At 48.6% G+C, this 14,355-nt stretch overlaps 1 protein-coding gene across 1 annotated transcript; it reads left to right on the forward strand.

Moving 5' to 3' along the window:
- Positions 1-726: 726 nt before the first annotated feature.
- Ntsr2 (neurotensin receptor 2) lies at positions 727-8,008 on the forward strand. Its single transcript, XM_027424656.2, has 4 exons — positions 727-1,350; positions 4,441-4,714; positions 6,171-6,261; positions 7,747-8,008. The coding sequence occupies exons 1-4, from the start codon at positions 727-729 to the stop codon at positions 8,006-8,008; spliced, it is 1,251 nt and encodes a 416-aa protein (XP_027280457.2).
- The last annotated feature ends 6,347 nt before the right edge of the window (positions 8,009-14,355 follow it).

A 14,355-nucleotide genomic window follows, 5' to 3' on the forward strand; every position in this document is an offset into this window, starting at 1 on the left:
AAGGCCTGGGTGTTGATCTAATTCTGTTTTCAGTTTACACTAAGCCTCTAGAAATCCATCCAGTTCCAAAGTTCTCGTTTCTTCATGAGCTTATAAATGAGCACGGTAAAATGATCTTAAATAGGCTTAACACACATTCTTCCCTCTGAGTGTGACATCCATCAACGAAGTGGCACCGCATGATACCAGGAGGGTGCCTACACTGGCCATCTTTTTGAGGCTATTACTGTAGCAGAGGAGCCCTTTAATGAGAGAAATTAGGTCGACAAGGTTGCTGGAGCCTGGCAAAGCCTTCCCTGAACTGTCTTCCTCAGACGCTCACAGAGACGTACCAAACAGACAGAGGTATAACATCTGCATGTCGATCCACTCTTTTGATCCGCAGAGAAATTCTGCATCATGAGTGGTATTTAAAAATTGAAAACGGGAGCGGGGGGGGGGGGTCACAGAGAGTTTTAAAAACTTGCCCGTGGGTCACACAGCCTATTAGTGATGCTATCCAGGTGAACCTCAAAGAACCTCTTTTTCCACCAACACGTGCTTTTCTGGATTGAGCCAAATGGGCGAAGTATTCTAGTCTGATGCCCCTCTGGAACTCCCTTTGGGGGCGTGCCTTCCCAGCTCTGGAGTTTCCCAGGAAGGAGGAGGTGCTGGTTCACCGGGCAGCTAGCCCAGGCTCCGGGCAGTGAGAGGGAGGGAGGGAGCTCAGGCCACCACGAGACAGTGATGGAGACCAGCAGCCCGCGGTCTACGAGGCCCAGCCCCAGCGCAGGGCTGAGCCTGGACGCACGGCTGGGCGTGGACACGCGCCTCTGGGCCAAGGTGCTGTTCACCGTGCTCTACTCTCTCATCTTCGCTCTGGGCACGGCGGGCAATGCGCTGTCCGTGCACGTGGTGCTGAAGGCGCGGGCCGGTCGCCCCGGGCGCCTGCGCTACCACGTGCTCAGCCTGGCGCTGTCGGCCCTGCTACTGCTACTGGTCAGCGTGCCCATGGAACTCTACAACTTCGTGTGGTCCCACTACCCCTGGGTCTTCGGGGATCTGGGCTGTCGTGGCTACTACTTCGTGCGTGAGCTGTGCGCCTACGCCACGGTGCTGAGCGTGGCCAGCCTGAGCGCAGAGCGCTGCCTGGCTGTGTGCCAGCCGCTGCGCGCCCGCCGTCTGCTCACTCCGCGCCGCACCCGCCGTCTGCTGTCACTGGTCTGGGTCGCCTCACTGGGCCTTGCCCTGCCCATGGCGTTGATCATGGGGCAGAAGCACGAAGTGGAGCGTGCCAACGGGGAGCCTGAGCCCGCCTCGCGCGTGTGCACGGTAATGGTGAGCCGCGCCACACTCCAGGTCTTCATCCAGGTAAGGGGGACCAATTCCTAAAGTTGTCCTCTGACCCTCCCCCCCACACACACACACGCATTCACGCATGTGCACACACTCACACCTCTTTTTAAAAGGAACCACAGGTGAGCCTGTGAAATGCACACTCCAAACATGTGGCTCTGGAATGGGCCTCTCAGAAATCGGAGGAGGCGTTTCTCTGCTCCTGTCTTCTGGGGGCTGATGAGGTTTCTGGCCTCATTTCCTGTGCCGTCCTCTCCCATACTTACTCCACTCCCCACCCCCATTTTCCCTAGCTTTGCCTGGCCTCTCTCTGGCATTTAGGTCAACAAGTCTTTCTTTGCATCCTCCCTCTCCAACTTTTCTTAACCCTGGAAGTGAGCTATATTTTTGCCTCTTTCTGAAAGCCTTCCCTCAACACGCTGCTCCCAAGGCTTCTCCATTCCGGCCTGCTCCCCTAGTCTGTGATCTACTCCCAGAGATTTGCAGCGCCTTTTCTGAAAGCAAGTCTCGCCTTCCAAGACTTCCCAAGTCTCATGTTTTGAGTGGTCCTGTAACCCAGGGCCCTCTGAGTTTGCCAGACCACTGCTCAGATGGGTAGTGAGCCTGAGTGAGACGCACACTAGGGTAGTGAGAGAAACTAAAGCAGCCACTCCAGCGTCCTTCCGGGGAATGCAAAGGACCAAAACAGGGTATAGCTAACGTCCTTTCACTAGCCACAAGCACATTGAGGAAGTGGGGAGATAGGCACACAAAAGTGCAGGTACATCAGGACACAGTGTGGGATTCAGGGGCGGCACAGGTGGCTGGACCACCATATCCTGCTCTGCATTGCTGGCCAGGTAGGGACTGCAGTCCAGAGGGAACTGCTGTGATATTCAGGTCCTTGTGTCCCAGAACAAAGAACTGTGCTAGGGGCACACAGGCGGTGGTTTGTCAGAGGAGAAAGCACTTCCATGATTGAAGTGGACAGAGAACAGAGAACAGGAGAGGACTGTTAGAAGCTCAACAGATCTGAGACAGGAGAGTGGACGGTGGCGACCTTTTATGGGTCATTTATATAGCACCTACCTTCCTCCACATATGTCATTCATGGGCTTTTCTATTGCATGCTCTGTCCCTTACATGCAGCCATTGGTAAGGGTCATCAGCCTTTCTCTGCCATTGGTTTCTCTCAAATTAATCTTGATACCTCTCTCTCCACCCTATTCTCCTGCCATGGCACAAGGCTGCAGCCCCTGGCATAAAGCCCCCTCTGTTTCCTTGCCCCACCCTGTGTGTGCCAGCTGGATCTGGTGGGTAGGGAGAGAGGACCTTCATTTTCACCCAAGAGGTGAAAATGGGAAAGGACGGGGGAGAGGCCAATTGTGCCCATGTTTACCCATGTTCTACAGGGCTGCTTTATCCCTGTCTGGTCCAGCACTCTCCTTGGATAGGGAACTTTCCTCCAGGGGAAAGGAAGACCAAACGCCTCCTAACAATGGTTTGTTTGTAATGGATTTACTTTTAAAAGAGTTTGGCATTTGAAACATCATGCCCATTTCTAGACTGAGAGTTCAGCCACTATATGTGGGGGGTGGGTGCATGGAGGGAAGCTGGAGGAGTCTAGTCAAGACTCTGTTTCCAGTGATACAAACACAGGAAGAAACTTCAGCCTACAGGACAAGGATGGTGAGGAAGAATGGCACCCTGAGTCAGAATGAAGGGTGTGCTGGCTCCTAGGAGACACTTTCTCTGGTTTTTTGTTTGTTTGTTTGTTTGTTTGTTGTCCCTGCTTTGTTGCCTGTCCATCAGTGATGTTCACATGCCTGGGTTTTCCTGAATACCAAAAACACAATGCCAGTGTCATGAGAATAATTAAATGTGATCCTGTGAAAGTACCAGGGATACAGCATAGTGGGTCCTCAGTACGTGTTCCCCCCAATTTCCATTCCCATTACACTCTAGAGGGTTGATTTCCAGTGTTCCTTCCCACTGAAGCACCTAGCCTGGACCACCTGAAGACATTATTCATGCAGACTCCCCACCACCACCACACACCTCATGAAGTTTTCCCATAAACATTTGAGTGCCATGTGGAACCTACAGGAGCTGCCCACATGGCCTCTAAGACAACCACTGAGAGAATGAGTGGGGAGAGACTACCCACAAGCCACGCATGCCCTCTGCTGTCTTTGCCCTTGGTATCTCCAGGGTGCCCCAGCATAGGTTCCCTTTTGTCACATGGCTCTGGAGACTGCTGCTGCTCTTCCTGGACAGACTGAGGGGCACCTCCAGAGCCTACACTTGCCACAGCCTTCTGACCTGTTTGTCAACCTCTGAACTGTGATAGCAGACTGATTTTTAAAAAATGATTTATTTTCTTTTTAGTCATGTGTCTATTTCTGGGTATATGAGTATGTCCACATAGAATGCAGGTGCCTGCAGAGGCTAGAAGAAGGCATCAGATTCCCTGGTTCTCACAGCCAGAATTACAGGTTGCTGTGAACTGCCTAGCATGGATGTTGGGAACAGAGCTCTGGTGTTCTGCAAGTGCTGTTAAACACTGAACCTTCCCTCCAGCCCATGGAATGTGACTTTTTTTTGTTTTTCAAGACAAGGTTCTCTCTGTAGCCCTGGCAGTCTTGGAACTCACTCTGTAGACCAGGTTGGCCTCAAACTCACAGAAATGTGCCTGCCTCTGCCTCCTGAGTCCTGGGATTAAAGGTGTGCACTGCTGCTGCCTGGCTTATGGACTGTGATTTTAAAATTAAGGTATCCAGCCAGTAGAAGCCATTTGAAGACCCTGTTCGAGCATAAAGACTGCAAAGCAGGCTGGGTCACTCAGAGTCCAGACTCCAAAGCTGAGAAGAAAGTGGAATGAGGAGGTCGAACATCAGTGATGTCTCTCTTTGGAACGAGTTTCTGTCTTGTGTCCACAGGGAAGAATGGCTTCTCTGTGGCCTCGGGCTTGCACTGTAGCATCACAGTTCTTAGGCTATCCTTAGCTTTACCTTCCAGGCCCTTTTGTCTCCTGCTTCTGCTGATGCAGATTCTGAGTACAGAGCAAACCTAAATGACCAGAGTCATGGGCCTTTGCCCCTGTGATGCTTGGAATTACCTTCACAGGTGAACGTGCTGGTATCCTTCGTGCTTCCCTTGGCACTCACTGCTTTCCTGAACGGGGTCACCATCAACCATCTGATGGCCCTCTACTCCCAGGTACCATCAGCTTCTGCCCAAGTCAGCTCTATCCCCAGCCGCCTGGAGCTCTTGAGTGAGGAAGGCCTCCTGGGTGTCATCACATGGAGAAAGACCTTGTCCCTGGGGGTCCAAGCCAGCCTGGTGAGACACAAGGATGCCAGCCAGATCCGCAGCCTCCAGCGCAGCGCCCAGGTTCTCAGTTAAGTACTCCACCATAACACTCTGAGGGAGAGGAGGCTGGGTACCAGGGCTGCCTCTATCAGTCCCGAGCTGGATGACCTTGGCAAGATATTGCCTCTCTCTGGGTCTTCTTTTCCCTGTACCTCAGAGGAGCTGTACATTCATCCATAACTTTTCCTCACAAGCACAATGGGATCGTCAAAAGAAAGAAATGGAGTTCTCTGCATGAAAGTACAGATCCATCCAGAGAGCAGCTCACCCACACAGGCAGAGACCTGGCCCTGTTTCAGAAAGTTGAGCTGTGTAAGGCGGCCAGGAGTAGCTACTGTGAATGACTTTCAGTCTAGCGATTGTGGACTCTCAGACTGGCTGGGTCCCCAAATCCCATTTCCCCTCTAGCACATCTGTTTAATTGCTTGCCTTTGTAAGGATCTGGAACAATCTGGCCTTGTAAAGGACACTCTTAAAGGCACAGGAAAACAGGTTTCTCCATGCACCCATCACACCCTAGTTGAAATCTTGGCACTAGCTGAAGTCTGGGAGGATCCAATGGGACAGGTCAGCACTCTCTGCAACATCACAGTCCTGTAGGAAAAGATGCTAAGAGCTGAGTGCACTGTGATGTGACCATTGGCACAATGTCACCTGGTTGGGAATGCCTAGCCCTAAGTTAAGTCACTAGGTGGGAATGCCTAGCCCTAAGTTCCAGCATATGTCAGGCTTCACTTTAGAGTTGCTGGGCTGGAGTTCCAAGAGCCAATGTCTAGAAGATCTATTTAGCACTATTTGGGGCTAAATAGTGCTCCCAAACTTCAGGGTGTACTCAGTGATCTAGGACATGTAAAAGCCACAGCGTAGGGTCCAGGCAGGAGATTCCAACCCACAAGGTCTTAAGTGGGATGAGATGATTCTGCATTTCTACCAGGATACTAGTTAGTGCTGCTGCAGGGCCACACTGGGTAGTTGGTGGGTAGATGGTCATGGGAGGAGAGGGAAGGTTCTCAGAGTCCAGTGGAGAGGAGTTTCATAGTGTGGCAACAGTAGAGACACAGACAAGATACAGTGGGCAGTTGCCAAGGAAGAGCCCATTAAAAGGCAAGTGTTGGAATGATAGAAAACTATGAATGTTCTGGCTTCTGGCCTGATGATGGTACCACCATCCATCCAGAAGGAAGAGTTTCGGGACAAGCTTTGCACAGTAGAAAGGGCATTTATAGTATGCTACCCACATAGTCACTCAGGTGGGAGTGTATTCCAGTAATCAATGGAAGATTCTGAAAGCATGTTGTATCCAAGGACAGGGCAAATTCATATCCAATAACTTAAAGTTCTCTTCCCATCCTTTGGCTCCAGGAAGATGCCACAGGAATTGCTGTTGTCACCTTGGGCACCTTCCTCCCTGGACGATGATGTAACTGAGAACATGTTTGCTTTCTGTCTGCTATGCCCCCTCTCTCTCTCCCACTGTCCTGCAGGAGCCATCGTGGCTGTGTATGTCATCTGCTGGCTGCCGTACCATGCCCGAAGGCTCATGTACTGCTATGTTCCTGATGATGGATGGAATGAGTAAGTATACTGAGGCTATCTGGCCACTGAAAAGGGACCACTGAGAAGGCCTGGAGCCGGCAATGGATCCTTAGCTGCCAAGTTTTCTGAATTTCTGGCCTGTAGTCTATCTGGTCCTGCCCAGGGTCTGAGAATCTTTCAGCTGGAGGTGGGGAACAAGGCATTGTGTGGTTCTTTTGTTTGTTTTTAAATTACTTTTATTTCATGTGCATTGGTGTTTTAGCCTGCATGTATACCTGTATAAGGGTGTCAGATCCCCTGGAACTAGAGTTATAGACAGTTCTGAGCTACCAGAACTGTGGGTGCTGGGAACTGAACCCAAGTCCTCTGAAAGAGCAGTATGTGCTCTTAACCACTGAGCCATCTTTCCAGCCCTGTTTGTTTATTTTTAGACAAAGTCTTGCTATGTTGCCTCAGCTGACCCAGTATTCTCTTAGTAGCCAAGCAAAGCAATCCTCTTGCCTCAGTCTCCCAAGGACTGTGATAAGAGGCATATATCATGCCTGGCAGAATCGGGCACTCTCTAGCAACCTTCCTGACCTGGTAAGACCTTGGGTATGACAACCAGGGCTATGAGCATCTTGGCACCAGAATAGACCAACACCTGCAGCCCAGGGAGGGTGACAAAGGCCATGTTATTACAAGGAGAGAGAGAAAGACACAAGATAGTTCCATGATCTAATAAAATCTGCATAGAAAACAGGATGTGAACCCTCTTTTATTAAAGTTAGAGAAGAGAAAAATCATGAGCTGGAAATATAGCTCAGTTGGTAGTTTGCCTAGCATGCACAAAGCCCTGTGTTTGATCTGCTTTAGTTAGAGTTTCTATTGCTGTGAAGAGACAATGTGACCATGGCAACTCTGACAAAGGAAAACATTAAATTAGGTAGCCTACAGTTCATAGGTTGAGTCCATTATTAACATGTTGGGAAGCATGACAGCATGCAGACAGACATGGTGCTGGAGAAGGAGCTGAGAGTGGAGAAAGAGCTATATCTTGATCTGCAGGTGACAGGAAGTGTACTGGGACACTGGGTGTGGCTTGAGCATATATGAGACCTCAAAGCCCACCCCTCACAGTAACACACCTCCTCCAACAAGGCCACACCTATTGTAACAAAGCCACACCTCCTAATAGTGCCACTCCCTATGAGCCTATGAGGGCCAATTACATTCAAACTATGACAAGGAACATATGCCAAGCTTACCACTGCAGACAATCTCTGCCACAGGGAGCTCGACTTCTGACAAACAAAAAACCAAAACCTTCTATTGTTATTAAGCCACATCTCCTTGTCCATACCATGAAATGCATGACTCCAGCATCTTATTGACCTAGATGGATAGCCACTGTCATCAGGGGTGCCATCTGCTACATAGATGATCAGTCATCACAACCAGGGAAGTCAGGCATTCTACAGCAGGTCTTGCAGGCACTGTGAGGAGCTAACAGCGTCTAACCAGACCCCTGGGTTTTCCTTCCAGCACACTCTATGATTTCTATCACTACTTCTACATGGTGACCAACACGCTCTTCTACGTCAGCTCGGCAGTGACCCCAGTCCTCTACAACGCCGTGTCTTCCTCCTTCAGAAAGCTCTTCCTGGAATCCCTCAGTTCCCTGTGTGGTGAACAGCATTCCATAGTGCCCTTACCCCAAGAAGCCCCAGAGTCACCCCCTAGTACATACAGTTTCCGCCTTTGGGGATCACCAAGAAACCCCAGCCTGGGCGAAATACAAGTATGAAGAGAATGAACAACGGCTGCTTGGGACATGCCCATCAGACAAGCCACGCCATCACTAACAGTCCAGGTGGACCTCCTGACCCAGCTCAGTCACTGACCAGTGCATATTGCAGGCAAGCCACGTAACACCTACTGCCCTCAGCTTCCCGCCTGTGCTACAGTTAAAGAATAGGAGCCCTTGCATAGTCACAAAGGTATTCAGTGCCTGCCCTGGTACATACATAGCCAGTACTCAATAAATTTAGCTGGTGCTATTTTTTGTTCTCTCTGTGTATGTGTATGTGTCTCTGTCTCTCTCTCTGTCTCTGTCTCTCTCTCTCTCTCTCTCTCTCTCTCTCTCTCTCTCTGTGTGTGTGTGTGTGTGTGTGTGTGTGTGAGAGAGAGAGAGAGAGAGAGAGAATATGATCATGTGCATGTTTGTGCATCTTACGTGGTCTTGTGTGTATGCAGATGCACAAGTGTATCCAGGTGTTTGTGTACATGAAGACCAGAGATCAACCATTGCCGTAGTTAGAGTTACTATTGTTGTGAAGAGACACCATGACCATGGCAACTCTTATAAAGGAACATTTAACTGGGACTGGCTTATAGTTCAGAGATTTAGTCCATTATCATTACAGTAGGAAGCATGGCAGCATGGCAGAGAGCATTCAACATCCAGATTGGCAGGCAACAAGAAGAGAGAGTGACACTGGGCCTGGCTTAAACATCTGAAATCTCTAAGCCCACCCCCAGTGACACACTTCCTCCAACAAGGCTATACCTACTCCAACAAGGCCACATGTCCTAATCCTTTCAAATAATGTCATTTCCTATGAGCCTATGGGACCATTTTCATTCAAACCACCACAACCATCACTTTGTTTTTTGAGACACAGTCTCTCACTGACCTTGAGTTCACCAAACATGCTAGGTTAGCTGGACAGAGAGTCCCAAGTGTCCTGTCTCTGTCTCCCTGGTGCTAGGATTACAAGTGAGTGCCACCACACCCATGCATGTTTAAAAATCATGGAATATGGTAATTGTCTTAGGGTTTCTGTTGCTGTTAAAAGACATCATGACCATGGCAACTCTTATAAAGGAAGAACATTTAATTGGGGTGGCTTGCTTACAGTCCAGAGGTTTAGTCCATTATCATCATGGTACAACAGGCATTGTCATCATGATGTGCAGGCAGACACAGTACTGGAGAAGTAGCCTAGAGTCCTAATCTTAACTCAAAGGTAACAGGAAGTGGTCTGTCTCACTGGGCATAGCGTGAGCAAACATGAGACCTCAAAGCTCTCCTCAACAGTGACACAATGCCTCCAACAAGACTACACCTACTCCCAACAAGGCCACACTTCCTAATAGCACTACTCCCATTGGGGGGCATCTTCTTTCAAACCACCACAGTTATCAATCTCAGGTCTTCATGCTTGTAGAACAAGGATTTCGCCAACACTCATCCCCCCAGGCCTGCTACTACTGTTCTTACATTAGCAGTACTGCTGATGTGTGTTCTCTGAACACTTGCTATAGTCCTCTGTTACTCAAATGTCCTATAAGTTTCCACAAATGACAAACAAGTAGCATCCAGGTGCTGGCTGAATGGTGGCATTGCATGAGCTGTAGTTGAGTTCTCCTGTCTCTTCTATGTGGGGACAGCTGCTCACAGACAGACATATTCTACAGGCTTTGGAAAGCCAGGGTATCTCTAGCTTCCTGTCAGCCTTTGGACTATGTGATGTATATCTATGGCAGGGAAATAGCCGTCTGCATGCTCTGCTGGTTGTAGAACACACAGGCCCAGATGCACTTGGGCAGCACCATCCTGGACAAAAGGAGAATCCATACCCAGTCTGTCTTAACCAGGCTTAACTCCCGTGGACTGCCACCCAGTACCAGGTTCTACTTCACAGTATGGCCCTGCTGTCAAGCCAACAGAGAAACGGGGATTCTTCCTGAATGTGGAAGATGCTATAAAGGAGACAAACGGGGCTCTGAAGGGCAGGAAGAACCATGGTTCCATCTGATGGCCTGTCTGCTTCCTTAAGTTCCTCCAGCTCAGCACTCACTATCACCCTATCCCCACTGATGTGCAGTGCATACTCGTGACACACACTAATTTATTTACACATGCACCACATATGACATATGTATGTACACATCACATATCTCATACATACCACATCACAACTCACATCATATAACATATACATTATCTCAGGCATTATACATACTACACAACTTATTTATGCACACATCACACAGGCACCACTCAACACTACACATTCATTTCACACATACATGCCACACACAACCTAGACATCCATACCTCATCATACATGTACCACACCCATAACAAGAGTCATTATGTGAACATCACACATTACAGATATATAGCACATGCCCATACATAACACACATATACACACAAGCGCACACACATACACACACTAGTAACTGTCTGAAAGGAGTAAATGGTGTGGGCAAGGGACAATGGGAAGCACACAAAGCAGAAGGCAGGCTGCCCTGCCACACAACATGGGTCACTGTGCTGAGGTTTTTGCATAGCTTGGATGTGACTGTCTTCCAGCCCCAGAGCCAGCCAGAGGCACTGACCATACTTCCCAGGACCCATTCTCATGAGACCAGTCCCCCATCAGCCTCTCCCCACCTAAGAAGGTGGGCTAGCAGAGTTGCCACTTGAATGGTAGAAGCCAGCACAGCACTGGGACTCTTGCCATGGCTGAGGGGAAGGCCATAAGATGGGTTTGTCCACAGATGGGAAAGACAGCCCCAGTATTCCCTCGTGTAACATTCCCCCACACGCTACTCAACCACCACATTGGACTGAGTCCTCTCTAATGCCCATGGCCATTAACAGGCAAAGTGGCTCCAGCAGATGTTACAGCCTTGTTCTCCCTGGCTCCTGGCCAATGCTAGGCTCCTTAGCCTCCTTGTGCCCCAGTAAGAGTTCACAGAGTACTATGAGGTGGAACACACTCACTGAGCCCAGGAGTGGCTCACAGTGTAAAGGCCAGAGTGGCCTATGAGGCCGCTCTAGAAGTGGGTCCTGCTGGCCTGAGTGGCCAGGCTCAGGGTAGAAATGAAGCAGCATTGCTTACCTGGCTGTGTGGTTGCTAAGACGATGTAACCCAGACAACATGATTGTAAAGAACCCCCAGCACATCTCATACTTGTAGAGGCTGCAGATCTGAAAGCCAGACCTTAGCTAGTCTCCTAGTTAACTTCGGCTGTCAACTTGGCACAGGCTAGAGCTACCTGTAGAAGTCTCAGTTGGGGGTTGCCTTGATCAGATTGCCCTATTGGCATGTCTGTGGAGCACATTTTTATTGCTAATTGATGTAGCAGGGCTCAATCCACTGCAGGTGGTACCATCCCTCAGAAAGAGGCTTCTGGACAGTATGAGAAAGGTAACTGAACAGAAGCTAGGGAACGAGCCAGTAAACAGCATTCCTCCATAGTTCCTGCCTTTAGTTCCCTCCCTGACTTCATATGGTGATGGGTCACGAACTGGAAGTATAAGCCAAATAAACCCTTTCCTCTCCAAGTTGCTTCAGATCAATATTTTACCACCTCAACAGAAAAGCAAATTAGACCAGCTCCCCCACTACACACACACACACACACACACACACAGCCTACCTTGCTTCTTTGCTTTCTGGCAGATGATCCTTGATGTTCTGTGCTGGCAAATCCAGTCTGCACCTCCTTGTCTCATGATCTAGGCATGCTTGTGGATCCTCAGAGGACATGACACTTAGGGCTACCTTCTCTCTCGGACAGTGGTTCTCAACCTTCCTAATGCTGCAGCTCTTTAAATTATTTTCCTTGCTACTTCTTAACTAATTTTGCTACTGCTATGAATCATAATTTAATATCTGTGTTTTCCGATGGTCTTAGGCGTTCCCAGTGGAAGGGTCCTTCAATCCCTGAAGGGGTCATGACCCACAGGTTGAGAAGCACTGCTCTAGTGTAATCTTAGTCAATTACATTCTAATGACCCATTTCCAAATGAGGCCAGAAGTCCGAGGAGGTTGAGGGTTAGAACCAATATGCCATTTCGGGGAATAATGCCTCTTTTGAAGATTATGAAAACCCCGACCTGGGAGGGCAGGCTTGCACCTCCAGAGGGAAGTTTCTGTGGAACAAGAACAGACACAAGCATGACCACAGTCCCCAGAAAGAATACAAGAGCTCGCCAGAGTTTAATGAAGAAAGTGAGAAACTGGGGCAGTATATTCCGCGAATGACAAATGTACTCAGAATTCTTGTTTCTTCCCTGGACATAGAGAGTTTTAAAAATCTGCACTGGTCTTTCCAACTGTTTTGTCCATTAAGATGCTAATCTTTTCTGAGTTGGGACATCTGCCCAGACAAGCAGATTGAAAAAGTAATGAGATCAGTTGACGCTGGAGGCAGCCTTAGTTCATGGTCCTCCCTCAAATAAAAGCTGTCTGTAGATGCTGAAGCCAGGTCGAGTGGTTTCAGTGCAAATTTCTAAATGAAAAAAGATTAATAAACTTCAGTGCTTGAATCCCCAGACAATTTAGAGAAGATGAAAAATCCAGTGGTTTTGGTAACGACTCGTGTTTGGTACAGACTCCTGTCCAACATGCAGACCAAATGGGCTTCCAGTGAAAAAATATGGGATCAACACATTTACCCAATAGAGCTGGAGAATAGGACAGTATCATCAACTATGTGACATTGGTGGAAGTAGGCTGATTAAGAAGGAAAGCAGCTGCTCTGTTAACAGGGATGTTACTATACTTGAAAGCGAAGGGCCTACACTTTTCTCCTCAGTGTAATCTTAGGTCACTTAGCCTCTTGGTTAAGACAGTCCCAATGACACCTACTTTAGAGTATTGTTGTTCTCCATGTTCTGAGGGAGAACCCTTGAAAGGTGTTTGGACGATGGACCAACTCTAGGGAAAGCCCAGACAGGATGTAGTCACCAGAGAGAGCCAGACAGATGTGGACATATCAAGTCCAGGCTGGGGTGCAAGACTGACCTATACCGTGACTCGTTGTATGGCTTATTCGATGCAGGGAAAGAAGTCGCGTTCAGTTGGCATTGTACAAAAACTAACAGCCATATTATTCTAGAAATGTTGAACTTAATTTTTTTTCCATTTGTACAGGGGTAACGCACTGTATTAAATATGTAAGGCCTAAAAAAAAAAAAAAAAGAAGAAGGGATTTTGAGAGCCCATTCCCATATGAAGGGATGCTCTCTTGACCTGGTCACATGGGGAAGAGTCTAGGCCTGACCCAGGATGGTGTGGTAGACTTTGGGGAACCCCTTTTGAGGGCCTTACCCTGCCTAGGGAATGGAGGGGGGATGGCTAGGGGCAGGTGGGATGTTGAGGGGGAGGAGAGGGAGAGGGAGAAGGGATTGACATCTGAAGCAAGCTTGTTCCTAATTTGAACTAATAAAATAAATAAAAAAAAAGATTTGCCAAGCACTTAGAACAGGGTGGGAAAATGTTATATAAATGGAAAATAATAAATATGTATTTCATTAAGTAAATGAAAATGAACATACTTCATTTGCCTGGCACATAAAATTGGCAGATCCTAAACATGGAACTCATTTCTCTTGCCTCAAGGAGTCCAAGACAACCAAATAGACAGACATTGGCAAAACAAATGTCTGGGCAGAAAACTCAAGAAATTTTAAAAAGTACTCCAACTGCAAGGGAAACAAGAGGTCATCTTAAGGAGACAGGAGAGGCAGAAGATGCAGCAGAGATTATAGAAGGCCAGGAGCACTTGAGAATGAGGAAGGAGGATGGTGAGGGATCCTGCCTTTACCAGGGTTGGGAAGGCAATTCTACAGAAACAACCCTGAAGGTGGGCAGCCTCCCTGGAAGGCAGGCCCCATTGCCCCCCCCCACACACATAGCTCAACAGCTGGGGAGGTATGGTTACAAACCACCTACCTGAGTTGAATAGCTGAGGACAGTCAGTTGTCACAGCAGGTAAAGCAATAACAGAAATGGCTAGGGCTGCCATCTTGCTAAGTATGGTGGTTAACACTGCCAACCTAATAGGATCTAGAATCGCATGGTTAACATTGTCAAGTTCTAGGCATGTCTGTGAGGAGGTGAGGCGGTTGGGAGGTTCCTAGACTGGATTAGTTGAGGTCAGACTATCCACCCTAAAAGTGGATGACAGCCTTCTATGGGCTGGGGTTCCGTAATGAGCAAAAAGAAGAAAGCTGGCTAAGCGCCATCATTCATCTTCCTCTGCTTCCTGACTGTGGATGCCATGTGACCGGCTGCCTCATGCATATGCCACCATGCCTTCCCCACTGTGATAGTCTACACTCTCAAACCC

This window comes from Cricetulus griseus, chromosome 7, assembly GCF_003668045.3.
Source record: "Cricetulus griseus strain 17A/GY chromosome 7, alternate assembly CriGri-PICRH-1.0, whole genome shotgun sequence".
In the NCBI taxonomy this organism is placed as follows: Eukaryota; Metazoa; Chordata; class Mammalia; order Rodentia; family Cricetidae; genus Cricetulus; species Cricetulus griseus.